Below are 27,691 nucleotides of genomic sequence, written 5' to 3' on the forward strand. Positions count from 1 at the left end.
TTTAATTTTATATAAGTTTATTTAATAACTCCCGTAATATAGCAAAACTGGTACAATCATTTCCATATAATAGATAGTATATAATAATACGAATATTACACATGCAAATTGAATAAAGTAGTCCATTTTTAGTAAACCAGAACAAAACATAATGAAATTGTATGACAATATTACACTATAGTACACTAATATTACACTATAGTAATAGTACACTATAACAGAAAAAGTAAGGGCAAATCGCGTAGCGTGGTACGGGCATGTGATGCGGAGGGATGAAAGTCATGTGACGAGAAAGGTATTACGAATGAATGTGGAGGGAAGTACAGGGAAAGGAAAACCGAGGAAAAGGTGGATGGACTGTGTGAGAGATGATATGAAACGAACGCAAGTGAATGATGAAATGACGGGCGACAGAGAGGTGTGGAAGAGAATGACATGCTGCGCCGACCCCAAGTGAATGGGACAAGTGCAAGCGAATGATGAATTATTATAATATAGTACTGGTTAGGTATTCGAAATATTTTATTTCTCATGTACCTAAAGTCAAGTTCAATCTTTTATTTTCGCTATATTAATTGAAGGGATGTTTACAAAAACAACACAACTGCTTAGAGCGGTTGACACTTTTTTAAGAACATTGTTGATTGTTTCAGGTTTCAACCAGTGTAGTCAGTTATGTTGTTTTTGTAAACATCCCTTCAATTATTTAAATCTTTAGATTTACTAAAAACAGACTTCCTTATTCAATTTGCCTGTATTTATCAATATAAATTCAACGGGCGGACATATTGTTTTTCATTAAATACAGAGATAACGAAACGACACACGAGATTGACGCATCTATTTAATAAACATAAATATCAGAAAATCATTTTTATAACAATATGTCTCTATAATCTAAACACTCGCTTTATTAAAACAATAATAATAATAAGATAGAGAATTTGGTGAAGCGGTCATAGTTGTGGAAGTTAACATAATAATACATTTATTTATAAAAAATCGCAAAGTTCTATTCAATTTTGTTTCTTTTTAACAAACACAAATGACAAAATGAGAGATTAGCATAAAGATTGTCAACGGCATATTAAGCCGTGACAGACTTTTATAATAAATAATGCCAAATGATAATTAGGTACCGTAAAAGTATAAAACTTTGCCGTTTGACATAACTTTGCCCACCGCGTCACAGTTCAGTAAAAGCGAAATCAGTTAAAATTAGTTACAGATACATTTTGAAGAAAAACAAGAAAGTGTATCTGTAACTACATTTCGCTTTTACTGAACTGTGATGCGGTTGGCAAAGTTATGTTAAAGGGCAGTTTTATACTTTTACGAACCTAAAAAAGAATCATTACTACTTAAATTACATTAAAAAGTAAACTATTCTTCGGTGATCAAAACAATGAAAAAGAACCAAAAAATATAATGATTAACTTCCAAAGCCGTGTCCGAATCACCAGTTAAGTACAATCTCAACTAAGCAAAAACATAACGACAACACAATCATACATGGAAAATGTACGCACTGTCAATAAATGGACAATCAAGAACAAAAATATGTATACAGTAATACAATACACTTTGCCTCTTCAGTTACTTGTATTTCTTCATTCATATTTTAATAAATTATTAACTCGAACATATTAAGTATTTTAGAACGGGTCTGTGAAGTTAATACTTATGATCGCAATTATAAAAAATAATTTGAAAGAAGTTTCGTTTTTTAACGAGGAGCATCAACAAGCGTCTTCAATGTGTGTGTGCATTGGGTGACCGAATTCAAAAACGTGTATTATTATTTTTGAAAACATGTAATAAGTGTATACATACTTTTGCACTCGATAGAACAAGCAGCAACATTTACAAAATGAAACTAATACTGCTTACAACATTTAATACGATGACAAAACATTAGATTAATGATGACATTATTATATAAACCAAACAATGTTTATTTTCATATAAATTCACGTCATTATATTAATCTAAAAGGGAACCGATTAGTCTCCAAAGATAAATAACTTGTTGCCAGTAAAAGTGTCTTCTAAAATTGCAGTATGTATTACCCAAGCAAATACAAATAACTACTAGATTGCAATCTATGCAACCAGTACGGTATGGGATGGGACGCATGTATTGATTGTACAACATTTGTACAAGTGGGCAAAGTTGCAATTTGTAAGACGTTTGTACAAATGCAACTTTGCCCAGTACCGGTTATTCAACCTATATTTTACACGCGGTTTTATTTTTTATCAGATTTTGAGAATGAAAAATAACAGTAATAGAGCATAGGTAATTAGGTACTATACAATCAGTCATGATATTTATTTTTAGGCCTTATTTTTTATCCAGCAACAAATAATTTCACTTTAAAGACAAAACGATTCTTATTTATTATTATTAAGTTCAGTATACAATAATAGTATATATCTACAGTAGCACTTACATACTATATATTATGTATATTTAGTTATACACTAGTAGGCACTTCATGGATTTGGGCAATTTTATATTTGCAATACAGCGAGTGTTAATTATTTTTGTCAGTCATATACTGTCTAAATGTTCGTCAGAATAGATAATACATAGTAATTATAAGTAATATTCAGATCAGTACCTTCTTATTTCATAAAATTTTCGAAGATCATATCTGTCTAAAAGATTACAGGTCAAATGAACGATGTAAGGAAAGAGATAGTAAGAAAATTAAATATAATTGAGTGACATATTATAGAACAGGGGGTTTACAGTAAAAAAATAAAATCGAAATTCGTTATCTGTCTCTCTATCACTCTTCCATATTCGTGCGATAAACGCAGATAAAGATTTTCGCGGTAGGCCCTCTGCGTAGTTCAGCATCATTGCAAATATAAAAGTGTCCATATAAAACAAATTATTCAGAAACAAAACTAAGGCATTATATTTAATATAACTATCTGGAAATTAGGAACATAAAGATGCACTAAGGCCACTAAAATCGCTATTTCAAAATATGCTAAAAGAAATATTGGCTTTACATTTTAGCATATCTTTATTTTATTTTATAGACTTACCAAATAATAATATGTCTAGAGTCGGGCCAAGTTAAATCCGCATGGCATTTTCAATGACAAAGTGAGGAAATGTCATCATTAATGTAAAATTTCTAGGAAAATGTGACTTTCATAATGACACTCATAATGACAAAATTAGCTTAGACGGACTCTTATCAAATTGGAGGTCTGTCTATATATGTACAGTCGCCATCAGATATATCGGAGCGACTAAGGCGCTCACAAATATCTGAACACGCCTCTATTGTCAGGGCGTTAGAGTGCGTGTTCAGATATTGTGAACACCTTGGCCGCTCCGATATATCTGATGGCGATGTACATTATAATGTTTGATAGTGATAGTGATTTTATTTGGCCAAAGTACTTGAACTAAGTAGCAACATTCTTTTACGTACAACAGACGGCCATAACAAATCTAAAATATATTCCATATCTTCTACTAACGTTTTTTAGTCGAATAGTTTGACTAAACATTTAATCGAGAATTAAACTAAAAGTTTCGTTTAATTTTAACCAAAAGTCGTATTTCTCAGATATTTTTTATTTTTCTTTTCGATTCCGCGTTATATTGTACGTAAAAGAAACAAGTATTCTACCGAAAAGTATTCGTTTAAAACCTAACGTTCAAGCCACAATGGAAATAATAATATTAAGTACATTATTCATTAAAACACAAATAAATTACAATTTATTGTAATAGTTTTAAGCCGTTCGTAATTTTGAAACACGCATTTATGATTTTAGGGTTACAAAAAATATTTAGTAGTAATTTAATGCAATTTGGCATCATATTGAGTAAAAATTACAAATTCATCATGATTTTGCTGCTAAATCTCCCCATTTGGTCAACAACCATAGTGTAGAAAAATGGCTATGGTTGGGCAAAACTATGCTCAAATGACATTTACCGTAGATGTATACAACTTTGCTCATTAACATAACTTTGCCCATCAAGTCACAATTCAGTAATACCGAAATACTGTGCTAAGCGCTTTTATGAACTGTGACGCGGTGGGTAAAGTTAAGTTAAAGGGCAAAGTTTTATACTTTCACGGTACATATAATGATTATTTACTCCAATTCCAATATAGCCAAAACTAATAAGGCAACGTTTTTTAACATGTCTCTATCCCTATTCAGCAAAAATGTCTTGAAAGGCTTTTCTAAGTGTTCAGATATTTTTGACAACCCTAAAACCAGTCCCAGGGCTGTCCCTTAACTCTATTCTAATTTCATTTTAAGTCTTTTCATTGTTATTGGACGTTGTCCGAACAAGCACTCATTTAAGTTTTTCTCAAAGGCCAATTTCATTAAATTTAAATTTTATAATTAATTAATTCTAATCACAATTTTAACAAATAAAATGTTTTTTTTTAAGTGATAAAATTGCGCGCTTAATGTTATATTAAAATTAAAATAAATAAAATATGCCTCAGATTTACCCTTTTCAAAAGTTACCCTTAAAAGGAAACTCCACTGGCAGAATTGGGTAAAAGTAACTCTTTGGGTTTTCATTGCGGGGTAAGTATGTTTTCTTTGGAATTAGGAATTAGATTATAATTTTTATTTATTTAAAATAATATAATGAAATCTTTGCTTATTCTTTGGCAGTTAAATTTTAAAAAGGTCGTATACACCTCACTTTATATATTAATCCAATTTTCTAAAATGGCCATGCAATTTTTAGATCTGATTTTTCAGACCTTATCCAATCATGCCCAATTTGGACCGCTTGTGGGCAATAACTACTAGTGCAAGCTTTCAAAAATATATGCTCTTGCATAACCCCTCAGCATTAGATAGCATCTACAGCACAACTTGGCGTCCATTAAATAAAAATGGTGGGCAAAGTTACCTACTATGTATAAACGACAACTTTGCCCATGACTTTCAACAATGCAAAAATTGCTAGCGACGCTCCAAACAAGTAAACAAACAGGTATTTTAAGCCATTTGTAAAAAGCTGCATTCAATAAAAAACACATTAGTGTTTTAGCAGGTTTCTTTGACTTAAATAATTTATCTGTATTCACCGTTGTAAAAGTCCAATCTAGCAATATTTTGACTGACTATAGCTATCCTACTCATGCACGGTCATATCGATAGCAGAATCATCTTTCTTCTCCCTATCATCATCACTGGAGACTCCTGGAAAGCTCAAAAAATGCTTTCCAAAATCCGTTTCCTCATAATCTTCTCCACTTTTTTCTTCGAATTTTTCAAGAGGGAACTCGAATTTCTCTTCCTTCTGCTTCTTGCTGTTTTCTACGAACTGCTTGAGCTGCTGCGGCATGGGGAAGGAGGATTTGATGTGGCACCGCTTCATCCAGTTGCGGAGCGACTTGCGAGGGACCTTGTGGGTCTGCGCGGCTCTGAAATTAAGAAAAAAAATATTTAACAATTTTCGGGCTTACACTATAAGCATTTATGAAGAAAAAAAACACTATACAATTTTAAATCCCGATATAGATTTGTCTATCTATTCTCTAAAAAATATTTGAAACAATATGAAGGTCTAAATAGTCCTTAGAAACAGGATATCGAAAATTTTAGGTGGCTTTCCATCAGAGGATGATGATTTCCTTATGATTCATGTATAACGTTTCTATCACAATTAATCTTGTAATTTTTGATGGAATGGTCCTTCTGTGATGGAAGTCACATATGGACCCCAAAGAAAACCTTTAATTCACTGAATAATTTTGGAGATAGTACAATTTTGACGTTTGATGTTAGCTAAACCCCTTGACACCCAAGGATGCGTATGGCGTCCGCAAACACGATCAAAATTCACTTCTTAATCTAAAATCTTAAGGTTTTTTGACTGGCAAATTTAGATCCCTGGGATTTTTGTCCAAACTGGCCAAAGTAATACATATTTTATTGCACGTGAAAGTAAATGTCACTCACCTGTAAATACTCCCTCCTTTCTTGACATCCATAAGTGCAGCCCACATGGCCTCATTCGAATACCGCCGGTTCGGATTAAATTTGCCCATCATCACCCTTTCCAAATCTTTCCTAGACAACCCAGACGAACTAACTTCTTTCCCTTCCAAGAATTGATCCAAATCTGATTTCAGCACAGTCTCCCCTATATCGACGTTCCTATCTTTAAAAATCGGGGGCCGCCCTCTCCTGCGGATCTGTTTTTCAAGAATCTTAGGGAAATCTTTAGCTTCCTTCGGCTTGGGAATCAGTTCTACTTCAGATTTTTGGTTTCTGTAATCTGGCTTCGGCTTTTTCTGACCGCATTTGAGGAGGGATACTTCTAACTCCCCGTTCTGTTCCAACCAGGACTTGTAATAGTCGTTTTCAGTTTTATCTTTCGGCTCCTCTTGGAAGCCGTATTTGGTGAACTCCTGTCGTATTTCTGTTGCGTTCATTTTGGAGAGTCTATTGATGTACTCGGAGTTGGCTTTGGCCAGATTTTGGAGCTTCGTTTGAAAGAATAGCTCGCTTTCGGGTTTTACGCGGAGGTAGTTTTGGCGACCTAAAATATATTGAAGTGTGAATTTTGATACATTTTGAATGGAACCCTTACAGACCTGTGGTGAGAACTTTTATAAAGACATTTAATTTTAAAATAAAATGAATCGAATCATAAAGCGGAAAACTACACCCTGAATTTCACCAAAAAATATCAAAGGAACAGTACAGATGTAGTGCATAATTGTCTTCCATCGTATTTTCTCGGAAACGTTCGTATTTGTCACGCTACTTCAGTCAACCTCAGTACTTTTTGTACCGAGACTGACTGAAATAGCGAGACACGTTCGTACGTTTCCGTGAAAATACGATGTTAAATAATTATATAGGTACTAGATCTGTTTATATTTTTTATTTAATTACAAAATGTATTCGATCAAAACTAGTAGTGTCAAGACATTTTTCTGTACAAAAAGCTAAAGGAAGGTCTCGCTATAAGTCTGTAACGGGCACAGGTCCACCGATTACGCAAATTAAATTTGAGTTTGTAGTACAGAAGCGAAAAACAAAATTCCTTTTTTCTTATACCGGGTGTGGCCTGTAACACGAGCAAATAATTAAAACATAGATTGTACTCCTCAAACCGTGACACTTTTGTTCAACAACTTTAAAAAATTATGAAGTATTTAGACTCCCTATTTTTCATACAAAATAAATATTATCTTCAATGGACGTCATCGCCACGCCATATTGTGATTGACGTTGCGTGTCACGCCTTAAACATAACAAAATTCGCAATACATTGCGTCTTAGAATAAACTTTGAAGTGTATTAAAAATCAAACCACAAGTTATTTTTAAAAGTGTCTGAACAAATGTTGGTCAGTATGAGGAGTACAGCCTGCAGTTTAATTTTTTGCTCATATTACAGGCCACACCCGGTAAATATTAGGTTGCGTTCTCAGTAGTAGCTGTTATTAAAGTAAACTACATTAAAAGTCCTTCTTTGACATTTTACAGAAGGTCTAAATACACTAAAAAAATACTGTTTTTTATTAAACAAGCTTTTATTTTGTAAGGCAAATATCATTTTTGCAAATCTCCATTTCGTTAAAAAAATCATTTAACTAATAACCAGTGATCGGACATAACATCGCAAAACCATCAAAAATCATTTATATCTCAATATAGAACAAGATTTATTAAACTCATATTATGTACACAGTATCTTTATAAAATTTCCAGATTATACCCAAAAACTGCAGGTTAAAAAAAGAATTATCATGTTCCATACAATATTTATTTTTGCGATAAATTGTCCGAACTCTGCTAATTACTTATTTAATTATTTATTATTACTTTTTTTTATTTTAAATACCTCAAACACACAATAAAAGCTTGTTCACACCGAACCATGAATGTCTTCCACAAAGACTGACATGTCTGTAAGATAGCCCTGTCAGAAATTTAAACATAAACCATTAAAACACATTCATGGTTCGTACTACTAAATACCAATCACTATTTTTGCTACTAGTAATAATATAATAAAACTGGCCTACCTTACAGACATTCTTTTTTTATCAATGTCCATTCACAATGAGCCTTCACACACTTTACGGACATTTTTCACGCGCGATTTAAAAAAAAAAAAAAAAAAGTTTTTTTTTAATCAAGTGACAGAGTCACATTGGAAATAAACATTGGTTTAAAAATAAAAGAAATGGAACGAAACATTCATAATGTATTTTTCACCAATTTTGTTTTGCGTTAACAATCGTATTTCAAGAATGATAAAGATCGGAGCACAGAAAATGTCACAAAATGCGGTTGAAATATAAAAAATCATAATTAGTACAATTCATTCTATTTATGTTTCGAAAAAACATACCAATTTCAAAAACTTGACAGTTGGCAAAATTGCTAAAGTGAATAAATACGCCCAACTTTGCCCATAAAGGTAACATTGCCCACCAGTAAAATGGGCAAAGACACGTTATTATGAGTACATCTTAATTTATGTAACTTTTTTAAAAACGAATTGTGTAATCCATTTTCTCCCTATATGACTATTTCATAGTAAATTCTTCTTCGCATAGTGACTAGTTTTTTTTGTGCTTCGACCATAAAATGAATTTTGTAGTAATTTAATTATTAGTTTAAATAGTGTAAGCTTACCTGACGGTTGTCCTAGACTGCTGCCGGGTTTGCCTGATTCCTCGTCCTGAAAATAAATAAATAAATAAATATTATAGGACATTTTTACACAAATTGCCCTAAGCCCCACGGTAAGCTCAAGAAGGCTTGTGTTGTGGGTACTCAGACACGGATTAGTGCCATCTAGTGACAAGTTGCGTAACCCATCTCGTTATATTCCATTTTTTCGTGATCCAACTCGCCGTAGTACAGTCCGTCCTCTTCGACCGTTTCCTCTTTGACTTCCGCTTCATCTTGCTTGCGTTTCTTCCAACGCTATCTAGCGTGCCCAGGTAAGATACCGACGTTTAAGAATGAACAGTCTAAGTAAGAAATAATTTAAAATTTAGACAATTATGGCATGCTATTCGTTATTTTTTTCTGCACCTATTTTTCTTTTTTATGAGCCTGTTGTGTCCCACTGCTGGGCAAAGGCCTCCCCCCACTTTTTTCACTCGTCCCGGTTTTGAGCTATATCTGGCCAGTCTATCAAAAAGGAGTCCAAGTTATCCCAATAAGTTATAGGAGTTCAAGTTATTTCTGCACCTAACTGCATTAAAAGGCAAAAAACGTCAAAAATGTTAGTTAGACAGTATTGATTCTTAAGCGTCGATACGCCAAACTAAATCTAGCGCCATCTAGCGACAAATGTAACCAACCTAATTGTATTCCATGTTCTCGTGGTTCACCTCACCGTAGTACAAACCGTCCTCTTCGACGGTTTCCTCTTTGACTTCCGCTTCATCTTGCTTGCGTTTCTTCAACGCCATCTAGCGTGCCCAGGTAAGAAACACCAAACTAAAGCTAACGCCATCTAGCGACAATTGTAACTAACCTCATTATATTCCGTAGAACAGGCCGTCTTCTTCGACGGTTTCCGCTTTGACTTCCGCTTCATCTTGCTTGCGTTTCTTCCAATGCCATCTAGCGTGGCCGGGTAAGACACACCAAACTAAAACTAGCGCCATCTAGCGACAATTGTAACCAACCTCATTGTATTCCATGTTTTCGTGGTCCAACTCGCCATAGTATAATCCGTCCTCTTCGACAGTTTCCTCTTTGACTTCCGCTTCATCTTGCTTGCGTTTCTTGGTGTGGATCGGACCGTTGGTGGGGGTTTGCGGTTGAGGGGGGGCGGGGGGACCTGCGGGAAATCATGTTGTGTTCATATGTGACGTCCCACGGGTGCAGGTACCTTATGGCGGTTGGCGCTTATGCTATTATTAACGCTGCTTCAATATTATATCGATGTAAGCGCCAGCCGCCATAAGCCGCCGCCATGGAACGTCACATATAAAAAGGTAAAACGATTGCTAGAAAACAGAGGCAAATAAAGTAATAAAGTCCAATGAAAGAAAGGGTTGGCGATTACTAGAGATGCACCGGATATTCGGTCCTATCCGGTATCCGGCCTATCCGGCCAGTAATTAATATCCGGCCGGATACCGGATAGTGAACTACTATCCGGCCGGATACCGGATAGTGAACTACTATCCGGCCGGATACCGGATTAGTGAACTACTATCCGGCCGGATACCGGATAGTAACATTGCTTGATTTCGGAGTAAACAAATTGGATTTAAGAAACATTCCCGGTCATAATCGTACCCGTAAAATAGTACATTATTGTCGAGGCTCGGAAGTAGCTACTTGCAGGCTGAGGATTCGTTTTAAACGGACGACCTTGGGAGTCCGTTTAATTGAATCCGAAGCCAGCAAGTAGCCTTCCAGCCGAGTCATATATAGTGCTTTTCTCAAAAATGGTGCAAGAAACATAAATATCATAGAAACATTTTACAAAAGCAACGTTCTTACGTATATATTTTCACAGAGAAAAGCCCTTGCCGCCTTTTTATTTTTTTAATTATAAAATAGAAGTGTATTTTTCTGCCGAAAATACGCCAACCTATTTGAGACAACTAAATAGTCGCGGTACTAATCATCTGTTTGGCTGTTTAATGGGCCTGTGCCTTCATTTGATATGGCCATTTGAACTTTTAAAAAGTTTGGAACTCGACAAATAATGGAATTTGTATGCAACATTGCAGTCCCAAAATCGAGACTGCAATGTTTTTAACTTTTTAAATTTTGACTGACCATAAACTCCGCGCTTCGCGACCTATTTTTTAGACGGCATAGTCGACTTTGCCGTCCATTTTTGAGAAAAATAATTTATCATTCCACTCACTTGCACGACCACTAATTTCGAACCTAGAAATGAGTGCGTGCGAACGTGAACTACGAAGCAGGTCAAAACCTGCACAATACGCACCTGAAAAACCGAAATGTAGGTATAGTTCCGCCGGCCGAATATTAGGTGGCCGGATACCGAATATTCGGCCGATGATCAGGCCGAATATCCGGTATCCGGCCAAACAACTATCCGTTGCATCTCTAGCGATTACTTAAGCTATGATGATGATGACATACCGTTGGTAGTAGCTTCACGCTGCGCGTGCGCAACTAGGGCCTCGGTGGCGACGGTATAATCTTTGCTGTCTCGCTCTGGCTTGTTCAGCTCGGAGGCCAAGCCGCTGCTGTCGCTCGAGCATAAACCTGGAAAAGGAAACCTTATTATAATAATGGAAAATAAAAACAGGTCATTTTTTTACGTTTCGATTGACGTTTTCTATCAGCTCTCTCTCTTCTTCCTCGCGTTATCCCGGCATTCGTTTTCTATCAGCTATTTTATTAAAATTGGCATTATGGGGCATCCACACCGGAGCATAGACAAATATAGTAAGACAAGAGTGCTCACTCCATACATCAGTTTTGGTACCATAAATATTAGTATCTTCATAGTCGACATCTAGCATCGAGTAGCGGAATTATCAGTACTTCAAGTAGCAGTAGTAGTACTGTCAAGTGACAATAGATGGTAGCACCGACCGGAAACTCTAATCTCAACAACATAAGACTTTCCGGCCGGTAAATAAATTAGCAATGCATTTTCTTTTGAGATAGCGCCACTCGGCTTAGCAGGGCAGTATATTTCTCTATGACCGGAGTGAACTTGTGTTAACAGCGCCATCTAACCTTATATATACTTTACAGAACCCTAGATAGCTTATCGATTATCGATATGTTATGCATCCAATGGTACGTACTTCCAGAGACAGTCCATAGGTGGAGCTGTAATTAATAATTAATAATAATTAATATCAGTATCTCACCTAAGTTACTGAATTGCACAGTGTTGCTCTACAAAAACTGCGGCGCGGAAACTCACCCCGGATCTGCAGCGCCTCTGCACTCTTCAGAAGGCTCGGCAGCTCTTCTTGGGTCACATTCACCTCTCCCTCATACATGAAGTCCACCAACGCTTGCATTTGACACTCACCCCGGATCTGCAGCGCCTCTGCACTCTTCAGAAGGCTCGGCAGCTCTTCTTGGGTTACATTCACCTCTCCCTCATACATGAAGTGAACCAACGCTTGCATTTGACACTCACCCCGGATCTGCAGCGCCTCTGCACTCTTCAGAAGGCTCGGCAGCTCTTCTTGGGTGACATTCACCTCTCCCTTATACATGAAGTCCACCAATGCTTGCATTTGACACTCACCCCGGATCTGCAGCGCCTCTGCACTCTTCAGTAGGCTCGGCAGCTCTTCTTGGGTCACATTCACCTCTCCGTCATACATGAAGTGCACCAACGCTTGCATTTGACACTCACCCCGGATCTGCAGCGCCTCTGCACTCTTCAGAAGGCTCGGCAGCTCTTCTTGGTTCACATTCACCTCTCCCTCATACATGAAGTGCACCAACGCTTGCATTTGACACTCACCCCGGATCTGCAGCACCTCTGCACTCTTCAGAAGGCTCGGCAGCTCTTCTTGGTTCACATTCACCTCTCCCTCATACATGAAGTGCACCAACGCTTGCATTTGACACTCACCCCGGATCTGCAGCGCCTCTGCACTCTTCAGAAGGCTCGGCAGCTCTTCTTGGTTCACATTCACCTCTCCCTCGTACATGAAGTGCACCAACGCTTGCATTTGACACTCACCCCGGATCTGCAGCGCCTCTGCACTCTTCAGAAGGCTCGGCAGCTCTTCTTGGGTGACATTCACCTCTCCCTTATACATGAAGTCCACCAACGCTTGCATTTCGCTGAACCTGTAATAAACAATCTCGTAAGAATTGTGTTGGGTATTGGGGAAAAAAGTTATTGATTATGGAACAGGCGTACAATCTCAGGAAAATTCGTGCCTTTACGTTTCACAGTCATTATTGTAACTAAAGGATTAACGATAACTATTGATACCCAAGACAAGATAGGGTCATTGCGCTAGTTTCCGTCCATGCTCTAGTTTTCGTCCACTTAACAGATTCGCAAATAATATATTTGATTTCTAATTTTCTAAATGCGATATTCCATTTTTATGTAGACAGATGTATTGTTTTGACATTAAGGATAGAAATACAAATTTGTGCATTAATGTAGGTTTATATTCAAATTTCGTCAAGTGGACGAAAACTAACAAACCTACCCTAACTGCAATGCAACTGTTAGATTGTCAGCTGCGACTCACCTCATATCCCTCATGAGCACTATGGGGTGCTTGCAGGGGTTGTTAAGCAGGAGCCGCTCTAGGTAGGCGGAGCAGGCCGATAGAACCAGCTTGTGGCATCTCAGCTGTCGGGACTAGAGGGTGACATCTTTCTCAAATACCTCAAAAACAATATAGTACTGTACCTCATGTCCCTCATGAGCACTATGGGGTGCTTGCAGGGGTTGTTAAGCAGGAGCCGCTCTAGGTAGGCGGAGCAGGCGGAGAGCACCAGCTTGTGGCATCTCAGCTGTCTGGACTCGCAGGCGAGGGTGACATCCGCGAATTGCTCGGTGAGGAGCAGTCGTGGGAATACCGCCTGTTGGTCAAAATGGTCAATGTGAAAACACTGCTAGGTTTCATGGAGGAGCTGGGGTGGTTAGAATAGTGCAACCTCGTTTTCATGTATAATAGGCACAATGGTTGTCGATTTGCGGAAAATGCCCAGAATCACTAACTAACTAATGGTCAATGTGGTAGAAAGAAAAACCAAGAGAGATCTAGAATAACTTATCTCAGCCAAATAAAAAATAATGCGTCCTATGAGGAAATTAAAAGACTGGCACAAGAAATGAGTGGAGATTACTCCACCGACAAAATTAAGTTATGATGATGATGATGATGAGTAGAGAAATACATATTAGGAGCTAAAATGACCAGTCTATAACAGTGGTTCTTACCAAGGCTCTTTGAAGTTAAAATGGCGGTCTTTGAGTCATCCAAAAACCTCCACTTAGAGTATTTAGACCAGTAAAACTGATGATTTCTACTGTGATTGGCTCTTTGAGAAGTTTGTTTAAATATCATCATTTTGTATTTTGTGATTAAGATTTTTTAGGACTATGCGTTTCAGTTGTATATTTTTTTATCCGGTCAGTTCGAGGAATTATATTTAGGCCCACTTGCACCATTCCACTAACCCGGGATTAACCGGTTAAACCTGGCGTTACCATGGTTACCAGTACAATTTGACACTTGGTTAACAGTTTAACCGCTTAATCCTGGGTTAGTGGAATGGTGCAAGTGGGCCTTAAAGTCCATAAAAATCAGCAGCAGAAGTTGCTAAGCGGGCGAGTTCAAAATAACCTTATTCTCTTATTCTCTTAACAATAAAGTTGTGTCAAGATCATTATGAACACCTCGCCCGCTTAGCAACTATTGCTGCTGACTGTACGAGAACATTAACAATAACATAGAGAAATATAGTAAGACAAGAGTGCTCACTCCATCCATACATCAGTACGGATATGATGGTCGTATTTGTCTACGTGACAGCATGATAAAACGGCGTCCGTCTCTTTCTATCCCGGAGAGTTAAAAAGTGACAGTTGTTTTATCACGTGGATAAATGTGGATAAAGCGATCCATAATAGGCTTGCAGGTTTGGTACCAAAAACACTAATATTTTCATAGTTGACATCTAGCAATGCTCAACAACATAAGATTTTCCGGTCGGTGCTACATCTATTGTCACTTGACAGTACTACTACTGCTACTTAAAGTACTGATAACTCCGCTACTCGATGCTAGATGTTGACTATGAAAATAAGTCTTTTTGGTGACAAAACTGATGTATGGAGTGTGCAATCTATGTATTTTTTTTCTCTATGACAATAACAATACAATTAAAAGAGTACCTGTAAGTTTGTGTGGTAAGAGTTCCACCTGACGCAGAACTGTTGCGGCGGCAGCGCCATCTTCTGTTCCATTTACGAAACTCCACAGACAATCATAAACTAAAAACTAACACCATTCTCTTTGGCAAACGCTTGTAAAAATTGCACGGTCCAAAATTGTCTATCACAGATATTTGTAAAATATATAAATATAATTAAGTACAATTTTAATACTTTTTCACTCTTTTTTGCGTAGAAACTTTTTAGACTAGAAATATTGTTTGAATACTGCCACTTGCTTCTTACTTATATACCTGTGGAAGAAAAATAAAAGGTTAAAAAAATATCCATGTGTTCAAAATTTGGTTTTGCAGTTGGTAAAGTAGATACTTAGGTAATTAGATAAGGGGTTATTTGGATTCAGTCATAATTTTTATATTCACCATATATTATAGACAGTTAAAGAAAAAAAAACTAAGTAAATAATAAACTATAAAACTAATATTACAACAATGTTATAAAATATTACAAATCAGTTCTAATTTAGCTACATTTTCGCAAGTAGGTACATTATACAGGGTGATCAATCTAAATGGGTCAGTATGGAGAAGTCAGAAACTATAAGAGATAGCGAAATCTGTTCTTAGGAACCATGGCTCCGATTTTAGATTTAATAATAATGGCATTCATTTTTTTTAAAAATCTAACATACATAACCGGGATTCGAACATGGACAATATTCTTGTTGTTTATTTGTATGGAAACTTTTAAACGATGCGTGATAGGTGGGGGGTGCTCGACCAAATATCATAGAGGGCCCCGAGACAAAACAAAGTACATTAAAAAAAATCAAAATGGCCACCTTTTTTTTTTAATTTTTTCAAGTTGATCCGAGCGCGCTGAGAATTGGCATGCGGTGAGCCTGAAGGCCCAAGATTACAATGTCAAAAAAATATTTTTGGAAAAATCCAAAATGGCGGCGGACACGGGCAAAGACAAATTTCCAAGTAGGTTAAGCGAGCCCGAAGGGCGAGCTTCAGGCCGGGAGGCCGAAGGCCGACCCCGGTGGAGGGCCGAAGGGCGTCGGGGTGGAGCCGACGCCCAAAAATTGACTCCCAATAGGAAAAGTGTTGGGTCGTGTTTAAGCTCCAACTTCCCCCTCTCGTGTGGCGCTTCGGGCCTTCGGCCCTACGCAGAGCTCGGCCTTCGGCCTTTGCAGGCCTCGACGCTTTGCCGTGGGGCATTCGGCCCGCCGGCTTCGGTCATCAAGACAGTTGACTTGGTAGAACGCTTGGAAGCACCGAATTCACGCAGTTCGGCCTTCGGCCTCGCGTTTTGGGAGTCCGGGTGGAGGCTCAGGGCATTCGGCCTTCCACCGGGGTCGGCCTTCGGCCTCCCGGCATGAAGCTCGCCCTTCGGGCTCGCTTAACCTACTTGAAGATTTTACTATGCCCGTGTCCGCCGCCATTTTGAATTTTTCCAAAAATATTTTTTTGATATTGTAATCTTGGGCCCCCAGGTTCGCCGCATGCCGAATCTCAGCGCGCTCGGACCAACTTGAAAAAATTAAAAAAAAAGTCGGCCATTTTGATTTTTTTTCATGTACTTTGTTTTGTCTTGGGGCCCTCTATGATATTTGGTCGAGCACCCCCCACCTATCACGCATCGTTTAAAAGTTGCCATACAAACAAACAACAAGAATATTGACCATGTTCGAATCCCGGTTATGTATGATAGATTAAAAAAAAAATTTAATGCCATTATTATTAAATCTAAAATCGAAGCCATGGTTCCTAAGAACAGATTTTGCTATCTCTCGTAGTTTCTGACTTCTCCATACTGACCCATTTGGATTGATCACCCTGTATAATATAGATGACAAAACAATAAGGGCCCCCCCACATCTGGCGTCTTTCGAGCGTCGGCGTCGGTCCAGCGCTATGGAAAATGACGCCGCTGCGCAGTTGCGTCGACGTCGGCCATAGAATTGTAGACGCCGACGCTCGAAAGACGCCAGATGTAGGGGGGCCCTAATTTGGCCCAATCAAGATGATCTGATGATTGAGTCAGAACTTCTAACTCAGTGGCGGATTTGCCTTAAGGCGCAGTAGGCCCGGGCCTAGGGCGGCAAGATATTTAGGGGCGGCAAATTGTGACAAAAAATTCGCTGATTGTTATCACAAGAAATACTTAACTCAAAATGTGGTCAATATGATGGGTGCCTTGAAAGGGGCGGCTACAGGGTCTGGGGCCTAGGGCGGCAAGGACTGCAAATCCGCCACTATTCTGACTTTATCAAGTTCTGAGTCAGAAGGTGAGGTGAGTGGAACTTAAAAACTTTGAGTGTGGGCTCAAATGATTCGTTTTGACGACTCCAATATACCTATTGGGACGTAATATACGAGTAATAAAACCATATTTTTAATGTTAAATTTTTGGCACAACTGTTAAACTGCTAAAATCAAAATAGACCTATTCAAAACAAACAAGAACTCATCAAGAACTCGATTACGATTTTCTATTTATGTCATCGCAGTCATCTGTCAACCATTGTAAAAAAAAAATTTTTTATAATGTTGCTAGTTGGATCGCAATTATTAAAAAACACGATTAATCGATTATTTTTTGGCTCGGGATAAGTTTGAGTCTATAACAATTTAACACCACCTTGCTGTAGCCATGTCGATAAAGTCATATCGATAAACTATCGTCATTTCTTGCAATTTTAATTTTACTTCAAAGGTTTAACAAAATCTAAAATGTCATGTTTCCGTGATTCACTCGTCCATGGCCCCGACGGAAGACCAGCGTTGGCCCATCAAGGCTAACACCATGCTGAGTCGGGACCATTTCGTGGATATTTAATTTACTTGTTCTGTTATGTAATGATATGTGTTGTAATGTTAAGTGGAATTTTTTATTTTTATTTTTGTTCCTCTTTTTTTTCTCTTTGTCTGTTACCTATTTTTTATGCCACGAATAAACAATTTCTATTTCTATAATAATTATACTTTTTTATAACAATTTCTAGAGTCGCACCAAGAAAAATCTGCAGCGGATTTGATAGCCCACGCAGTGTAAGTGTTATTTGTACGTCATAATTTCATAGAAGTTTGACGTTTAAAATAACACTTGCACTGCGTGGGCTATCAAAATCGCTGCAGACTTTTCACGGTCTGACTCTATTTGTGTAAAGCGCGAATACCCAAGATATAACCGCGGTTTCATATTTAACACTGGGCTATAACCGCGAAAATTGAAGTTCGCAAATTGCGGGCATTTTTCTCTGTCACTCTAATTACGCCTTCATTGGAGTAAAAGAGAAAGATCCACGCAATTTGCGAATTTCAGTTTTGGCGGTATCCCCTCTGATTCTTTATTGTAACAAACGATATATAGGCGGTCAAGCAAATCTAGTCAGTAGAAAAAGGCGCGAGATTCAAATTTTCTATGAGACGATAACCCTTCGCGCCTACATTTTTCAAATTTGCCGCCTTTTTCTACTGACAAGATCTGCTTGACCAAGTATAAATATATTACCAAACCTTGCCTGCCACTTATCTTCAATATTATGTAAATATGCCCTATTTTAACAAACCAGGAATAAACCAAACCGTCAACCTTAACAAATAAAACATCGCAGAATCAGCTAAAATAAACCGAAAAAACGAAGCATGAAGCCATAAATACAATTTTCGTGAGCGAAAGAGAGGGAGGGAAAAGTTACAAACAAAAAGCTGGAAAATCGATAGGCACTGTGACCCTACGTCGGTGCGTTGACCCCACGAGTGTCTTCGTTTTTCTACGGAAAATGTAATATAAATACGAAGACCCTTTGTAGAAAGCGTATAAACCAACAATTTTAATATTCTGGCGATCAATATTTAACTCTTGACAAATGACTTGACATTTTAAATACTCAAAAGGGGAAATAATGAATAGATCAGGCGTTGCTTTGCGGAAATACATATTAATTAAAACTAAAATATTACTTTGCTAATCCGCGAAAAGATTCCAAATTGCGATTTTGTGCGGATTAGCAAAGTAATATTTTGGTTCTAATTTTTACTCAAAAGGGGAGTTTTAATTGCTATTTTTGTTTATAGGTATACTAGCTGTGCCCGCAGCTTCGCCTGTCTGTAGCGTTTCCCCTTTATCAACCAAGGGAGTAGGTTTCCAAAAACTAAGCAACCAGTCTCGATACCCGGGCTTACGTTTCTACAAGCAAAGTTTAATCAAAGTCAGCTTAGTAATTTAGCAGAGCAAAGACAATATCACCTGTTTTGTTCATCGATTATCTCTTTGAATGTTGTCCGAAGTCATATCGAAATCTGATAGAAACAACAGCAATTTAATTTTCATTTTCTATCTTAGGTATTCTAATCATATATAATCCTGTGCATGTACTATTTGTTTTCAGAAAGCTTCATTATCTTTGGGCGTATCGACTCGGTTATTGACGTGATAACGTCATGGTGGAGCACACGTCACTTTTTATAAGCACTCAATAGAAAGAGACGGACGATTTATCCTGTCATCATAAAGTCGATAAGCGACTGATTTCTATTTTCCTGATTTTCTAGTAAGAGTTGGATAAAATTTGGCTGGTTTAAAGAGTTCCTCGTTCCGGCATAGATCCGAAATCAAAACTTATCCCGACAAAAAAATTATGTATTTTTCCTTTGAGTTACAAAAAAAATATGTTTCCAGAGTCAGGAACGTCTGTAATTAAGATACATACGGAGGAACAGCCGGCCTAGCCAAGGTTACAATCGCTATCGCTTCGACAACGAAAAGCATTATGTCTCTCTATCACTCTTCCATATAAGTGCGACAGTGACAGTTGCGTTTCGATCGCTACGGAGCGTAAGCGATCGGCATCTTGGCTACGCGGCCTGCGCTGATATATAATATAGTACACAGTACAGAATAGAGAACTTTCTATTCAGACATATTTTAATTTAGTCATATTCCTTAATGTCCGAAAAAAATTTCATTGAGTGGGATCGTAAAATTCTGCAGTAGGTATTGTAACAAACACCTACTTTGCACTGAGTGGTAAGTATAACAAATATTTATGTCACTCACGATTACATTATAGGTGGGTACAATTATATGATGCCGCCGACCAGAGTCAAATTGTAAAATATCTGAACTTTAATTACAAAAGTTACCGTTCTTCATGTTTACGAAAACTTTTTGCATATTTTTGTCTGTACCTAATCCTTATTAATGTTTGTACGGTAGTCAAAGTTTTGTACGGATCGCTATAATTCGATCAGGATCCTTAACATACACAAAAAAGTGGATAAAATATTTAACAGCATCATACGTTCTTTATGAAACTAAAATATAAAAGATATAAGCCCTTTAATTATTATTTTTCAACTTCGAGCATAAATCGTCATCGGGGTCCCTTTGTTTGACATAATTATTGAAAGTCATAATGTAATCATTGTCAGATTATCCTTAGTTATAATTCTGAGACCGTTAACTTTTAAGGATTTTCGTTAGGTTATCCTATATGTAGATAGGTTAGGTTAGGTTTGTTTTATGGCATCTTGAAAAATTATGACTAACGAAAATGTGGACAAACAATACAATATGACTTAAAACTTTATGGGAAACAATAGAGACCCCACCGTCATCATATCTTGGAAGCCTGTTAAGATATACAGACCTTATAATATTAATGAGTTCAACAAGAAATGAAATCCCGATTACAGCTTGAACGTTGTCTGTTCTTCGCCGTGTACGGATATAGCGTCAGACCCCCGCGCGGTCTATTTCGGGCGCGCCCCTAGGGTCGACGGCCGGACCCCCCTACCGCGTCTGCACACCCTTAACTTTTGAGTTCGTTTTTTGAAGGGTCGCAGAACTCGCAGACTTGCAGCGTAGACGTAAAAAATCAAAGATAAGTAACAAAGCGTAGTAACTCAAAAATTTTCATTTTGATGTTACGTTTTTTTTGGCTAGGTACATATGTTATGATTGCGATAAATTTCAAGGAATAATGAGTTTCATATGTTAACATCATAAGGTTTTTTTTAAAATAAGCTATAATATACATGTTTACAGAAAGAAAGACGAAAAAAATGGATGACATATCCGAAATCCAAATTAAATGTAAGTAAAAAAAATAGGTACATAAGTTATTAGGTTAGGTACGCTTTTGACAAACTGATGATGAGCAATTTTGAAGTGAAGTGCAAACATACCCAATTACCCATATTTATCCTATTCCTACTTAAATCTTCTTCTTTATTTGCCATGCCCTAACGGACGTCGGCGACCACCTTTGCCGTCTCTCTCCTGCTCTTAGCCATTCCTACTTAAATAGCGATATCTTTTCTAAGACTACTTTTTTGACATTTTATGCACTTGCATGTTTTATAAATAGACTGCGAACTCTAACCATCTAATAATAATACACCTTTAAAATAAAAAGTAATCAAAGTATTGGCAATTACTTATTTTCTACGTAAGGTATTTTGAACTGAATGGAACGAGGCCAAATTTCTGCCGAACTGCCGATTTGACAAAACGCAGTAAATTGCGTGTCCCTTACAAACAATAAACCTATTAAATCATTACGATTTGAATATTTTACTTTAGCTGAGCAAACTAACAGAAAACAAAGCATACTTTAAAAAGTACATAATAACTCAAAGTTTTATTTTATTAACACGTTATTGTAACAAAATAGTCAGTATGAAGGCGGCCTAATAGAGATGAGACGATTTATTTACGTAGTTTTTACCTAAAATCATAATAAATGTTTTGACCGAGCGTAAGTGAAGGGTTCCGTTCAAGTTTGGTTTGCTTTCGTGTTTTCTCTACAGGTCGCATTTTTCAGCCGATTTTCGTGAAATTTTGAGAACAGGTTTGATAATGAAATAGTACCTATTTTATGTGGATTCAGTTTTTTTAATAGCGGTGTCAAGTGGGTCTGCAAGGTCTACCTACAGCTTACAGAGACACTATTTATAGATTAGTAGGTCTACGTATAATAAAAGGTCACTCGTCTTATGTAGGATCTAGGGCCATATGAATTCTACCGGACTAAGAACCATTGGCTGAAAACTCTATCAGCCATACGGATTTTACTCATTGCTTACAGAACTAGTAATTATTACCGAACAGTGTGTTCAAATGATGTCACGTGTGATACTAGATGACAAAACAATAGTCAGCTTAACGTTAAGCAAATGTAATGGACGAAATACATAATTTAACAAACAAACAGCAGACAATAACATCTGTAACTATAGGTAGGCGTCTACGCAAGTCTTGGCAAGAGATCTTGAAAATATATGATTTAACTGGCTCTGGAAGGCAACATATATTGGCATTGAAATTGATTATGTCATTAATGTCCTTCGATTTTTTTAATCACGCCCTGCGGTTTTAAAAGTTTTTCATTGGGAACTTCCGTTTTCATATCAGTAACAAAATCCTGTAGGGCTAAGATGGTCGGTTTTTTATCATTTGTTATCATTCCTGTCACTTTCTAACAAGTATGTAAGTGCGAAAGTGTCGCATGATATGATAAGTGATAAAAATGCGATCATGATCGCTGGGCCGACAAGGAAGAAGTGTATTTAATCACTTTAATAAGTGTAGTGTTAGAAAGAGAATGTTAGAAGAAACCAAATGCAAATGAAAAGAATTTTCTACTTGAACATAATATTACATTTTAAATATCTTTGCGGAATGTCGTGAAATCACACATTAATCAAATTCAGCTAGTTAATAAATTAGATTTAAAATCGGAATGTAAATCCCATTGATCAAACAAACTGCTACTTAATAAATTGGCTTCAAAATCTGAGTTCGTTTTCCAATGAGCAGACTAGTGACCTACAAACGGAACTAAATAATCACCACGCTATTTATGTTATTCGGGACATTTGCTAAAATAAACAATACAAATAAAAGGGCTCAAGTGGCAACGGGAACCTAAACTAACACATTGACCTCTTATGTTCAATTTCAATTAAGCTCGATTTGAGTTTTCATGTTACGGTTGGGGACGAAATGTACAGGCACGCTCCGTGATTGTTATGCCATTTAGGGTTCTAGCTAAATTGGACATTCCATAGCGGAAGTATAGAACAACCAATTTACCTAGGACCCTAAATGGCGCAACAATCGCAGAGCGTGAAGGCACAAGTGCTCGATTGAAATGATAATATAGTCTCTTAAATAGCAATAATTTCAGTCATATAAATTCACTGAGAGCCTTTTCATATTAATAGTACATAGTGTCCGAACGAAATCAGATTTTTTGCCAAAACATAATTTTTAGGCCGAAATCTGCCGTAACCGAAACTTAAGTTAGACTACAGACACTACCGACAATACAGTTTCGACCAGGCTGAAAGATTTTTAGGACGACAGTTTTTTGGACGAATATGATTTTTATGCCGAATCCGAAACTTGGGTTGGACACTAATTAATAGTCAAATATATATGGACAAATCGAAGTTTAAACTCAAACGGGGACAACACATAAATTGCGATCATAACGTGCAACATCTTAACGTTATGTTTGTGATATCTCGGTGCTGAAGTTTAATGAGCTTAAAGGAAAGTAAGAGATATGAAGGGGATCCTGTTTGATTATCAGCACCAGGTGAAGTTTGAAATAGATGCGTAATAAGAGTTACAATGAAAAATACTATAAATGACAAATCTAATCAAATCAAATAAGCCCAATTGATAAATAGATTTTTTTGAGAGCCAAGCTCTTATTTGTTAAGTAATTTCTATCTGTTTTTGTTCCTGGATAATCTCTTTAAATAAAAAAAATAATTACTCAAATCGACCCACGGGTCTCGGAGTAATCGGTGAACATACAAAAAAAAAACAGCCACAACCGAATACAGAACCTCCTCCTTCTATGAAATTGAAGTCGGTTAAAAAGCGTGATCGCGACATCGACATGATGTTTAGTTTTTATTAGCTTGGTCAATATTTTTTTCTTATCTTCCCTCTCTGTTCCTTTTTTCTAATCTAATCTTTTTGTGTTTATAAAAGTGTTTTTTTTTGTTTATGGTATCCATTATTTAATTATGTTTAAAAAATTTCGAAAAATTCTGACGGACACGGAATAAATCAAATTACGTTATTTTCCTTACTCTTCGTATTTTCTCGTATGAAAATTGTTTTGTATAGATACTATAGATTCATATAAAAGTAGTTATTAATAAAATAAACAACAAACCAAGTATAACGCGTCTTCGATGGGATTAACATATTATATAGTACATACTTTATTAATTTTATATTTAATAAATCGTTAAAGAGTGCAGATTTCGTAAGTAGATAAACATTTAGTATATTTTAGCGTATTTTGTACTCGCACTCAAGTATAAAAGGGCCTAAATAAATAAACATAAATGATTGACACACAGAAGGTTAAAATTCCGTTTTAGTACCTGCTAAAGGTCAAACCAGCGCATTTTCAGTATGGTGGAACATCTCAAATTCAGTTCAGTTGTATGTTGCGCATGTTTATTTACGACCTCAGTTCCAGGAAACGTAAGTTATTTGGGTCTTCTGTTGCGAAATCAAGATAAAAACGTTTTGACTCTGATAATATATGTGAATCACGATTCGTGATAACGCTCAAGTTGTCTGCCAATCTCGAACACTAAATAAAAACGTGAATTTTATAAAAGGAAAATTTTATTCAAGGAAATAAATAAATATATGTTTAACTTTAAAAACTTTTAAAAGTCGGCATATTAAATTGAATTCCAATAAGATTACAATAAGTATCTAAAAGACACAAAATCTAACACCGGTTTATAACTTTATAAAACGAATGTAAGACCTTAAAATCTCAAGGAGCTATATCTTATCACTTCACGTTCCACAAGGCAGTAAACATTAGGTTTGGTTATTCGACCGATAAAAAAGTAAGTACATCACTCAAAATGGAGCACGGAAAAATTAAAATAATGCACTTACCCGGTTATGCGAGATAAAGGAATCACAAGAGTTTTGGCTTTTACTGCGGACGGGAACCTAATGATGGCTCAAACATGAGCATTGGAACATTTGGCCGATCCCAAAATAGTATATAGCAGGCCCCAAGTAATGTTATAAACATTCGGCCTGACTCACTCCGCGGGCCGTCAAAAATCAATATTTAAACGAACCTAACATCAGATTTACAAATAAGGTACCAAGCAACGCAATAGGTACTAAAAATGGTGGTATTACACTGAAAAATGTGACTTTTCACAACCTTGTAGGGAAAACAACTGAAATGGGTGCAATACTCACAGCGGCCGTCCGCGCCACCTCGCATCACGTATGCAATTAGCCACTCTGATGTTTTTTAACGATGAAAAATCAATAATTTTTAAGAGCACGAAATTGTTCATATTTTTCCATCGGACCCGCTTTTCCGTCTCAGTCGCGCGGGGCCGTAAAAATGAAAACCTATTGCGGGGAAACCGCGGGAGACAAGGACAGATATATGTCCCCAATTGTAAATAATGACAGCAAGGAATCATAACAAACGAAAGAGACGACTTGAGAAGCTTGTAACAAAAACAAAAAATGCATTACGTAATTATAATTATCGCTTAATAACATTAAATACTTACCATAATCCTGGCTAGTGTAGTGTGCGTAAACACTGCAATTTTACACTAATTAAAACATTGCAAGTGCATCCTCTCGACATCGACCTCATCCGTCACGCGGCCGCCATTTGTAATTTGATGTTGCTGGCGTGCACTTTACTCCATACTTGAGCGACATTATTGCCTTTTTATTGACAAATTATCAATAAATATTACGTATACATTAATTATTATATTTTTGTATATTACGTTAAACATAAATGAAACAGGGAATGAAGTAGATATTTACTTCAGAAACTTTAATTTCACTGGAATCGATTATTCGATTTTAGCACACGGCGTTTATATGGCAACATTTTTAAACGTCACGTGAATTCATTATGGCGGGATTTTTGTAAATGGATTATAAATCGATGTTATATACAAAGGATCGACAACTTATATTTCTTTTACTTATAAATAATTATGTCAAACTTTAGTGTTTTTCGTCATAAATTATAAATCTGAGTTAGTCTTAGAGTCAATGTAAATTATTACTTTTTAGCCTTGTATCCTTATATGTGACGTTCCACGGAAAAGGTACCTTATGGCGGATGGGACTTACGTCACATAATATTGGAGCGGCGTTAATAATAGCGTAAGCGCCAACCGCCATAAGGTACCTTTACCCGTGGGACGTCACATATGTAGACATAATTAAGATTATTTTTGTAAGGTATGTATCTATGGGCCTTAGTTGCCTGATAATAAATGATATTTGATTTGATTTTGATAATTAAATTAGATTGCACTTTCGGCAAATGCTATGCTGAGATGCTAATCAGTTGCCATAAAATTCGAAATTAGCCATTAGACATTCGCAGGCTTGATAAGTAGAACCTATATTGTATTGGCCCTTCGGTTGGCCAACCCCATTGGCTTATTAAATGATTATTTAAGTATTTAGGATGTAAAAACAGGGTATGGTGTCACCATCGGTATGTTAAGGTGGCATTCCACACATTCAATGTCTTTGTCCAATGTGTATTGCGTCTCACCACAGAATAAGTAATACTACTACCGTACGGAAAGGACACTTTTTTTTTTTTTTAATAATAAACTGATCGGCGATTGGCTCTAGTCACACCTGATGGAAAGTGAAGACAGAGCCTAAGATGTAGCTCACCGGTTCAGTAATAGCCTATTCACTCTAGCTTTAAAGAGACCGAGGTCATATTTTTCAGGGAATACAGATGCCGGGAGCGCATTCCATTCCTTAGCCGTCCTTACCAAAAAAGACGAGGCAAATCGTTTTGTGCGGACAAATGGAATACTAACCACGAACGGGTGCATTCGCTCCCCGCGCCTGGATGTCCGATGATGGAAAGGGGATGGTGGGATCAGGTCATGCAGCTCTTGTGCGCACTCTCCAGAATGTATCCGATAGAACACCGATAGACATGCGACTCTTCGGCGATGATCGAGGCTCTGTAACTTCGATTTGACAGCTGGGTCATCGCCTAAAAGTCTATGAGCCCGGCGCTCTATTGAGTCCAGGGCCGCCAGCTGATACTTGGCGGAACCGTCCCAAAGGTGGCAGCAGTATTCCATGCACGAACGGACCTGTGCTTGGTATAAGGAGAGAACACTTCCTACAAAACCAAAGTTTGACAGTGATTCAGGGTCGAATCATTATATCCCTTTTTAACTTATGGCACTATCCCTTTCGACTATTTAGGGCTCTCAAAATTCATGTAATTATCCTATCTGTGGTCGTGCACGCAAAGGGACGTCAAGTTGTATCAACCATAATAATTGCTCGGAGCAATGCCGAGCCGAACGGAGCCGAGTTTGCCTGAAGTCAGGAGTGTCTCCCCACTGGTCTCACGTTTTGTTTCAAAGAGAGTGAGACGCACTGACATTGTATAAAGAAATTGGACGGGTGGAATAGCACCCTTAGGGTCACTTGCACTAAACCACTAACTCGGGGTTAACCAGTTAAACCTGTTGTTACCAGTACAATTTGACACGGTTAAACTGCTTAACTCCGGGTTAGAGGGATGGTGCAAGTGGGCCTTAGGGTCACTTGTACTACCTCACTAACCCGGGGTTTACCGATTAAATCTGGAGTTACCATGGTTACCAGTAAAGTTTGACACGGGGTTAACGGTTTCACAGGCTAACCCCAGGTTAGTGGGATGGTGCAAGTGGCGTTTAGTTGTCTAAACGTTTAAAGGTAAATAAATAAGTAAAAACACAGGTGTT

At 37.2% G+C, this 27,691-nt stretch overlaps 1 protein-coding gene across 1 annotated transcript; it reads right to left on the bottom strand.

Moving 5' to 3' along the window:
- Nucleotides 1–25,599, bottom strand: LOC134677926 (uncharacterized). Its single transcript, XM_063536372.1, has 9 exons — nt 25,469–25,599; nt 14,871–15,163; nt 13,380–13,552; nt 12,690–12,799; nt 11,114–11,239; nt 9,673–9,827; nt 8,666–8,711; nt 5,970–6,552; nt 1–5,431 (listed from the first exon to the last, which is right to left on the bottom strand). The coding sequence occupies exons 2-9, from the start codon at nt 14,940–14,942 to the stop codon at nt 5,140–5,142; spliced, it is 1,557 nt and encodes a 518-aa protein (XP_063392442.1). The 5' UTR covers nt 14,943–15,163; nt 25,469–25,599; the 3' UTR covers nt 1–5,139.
- Nucleotides 25,600–27,691: the final 2,092 nt, after the last annotated feature.

Source organism: Cydia fagiglandana, chromosome 27 (assembly GCF_963556715.1).
Source record: "Cydia fagiglandana chromosome 27, ilCydFagi1.1, whole genome shotgun sequence".
In the NCBI taxonomy this organism is placed as follows: domain Eukaryota; kingdom Metazoa; phylum Arthropoda; class Insecta; order Lepidoptera; family Tortricidae; genus Cydia; species Cydia fagiglandana.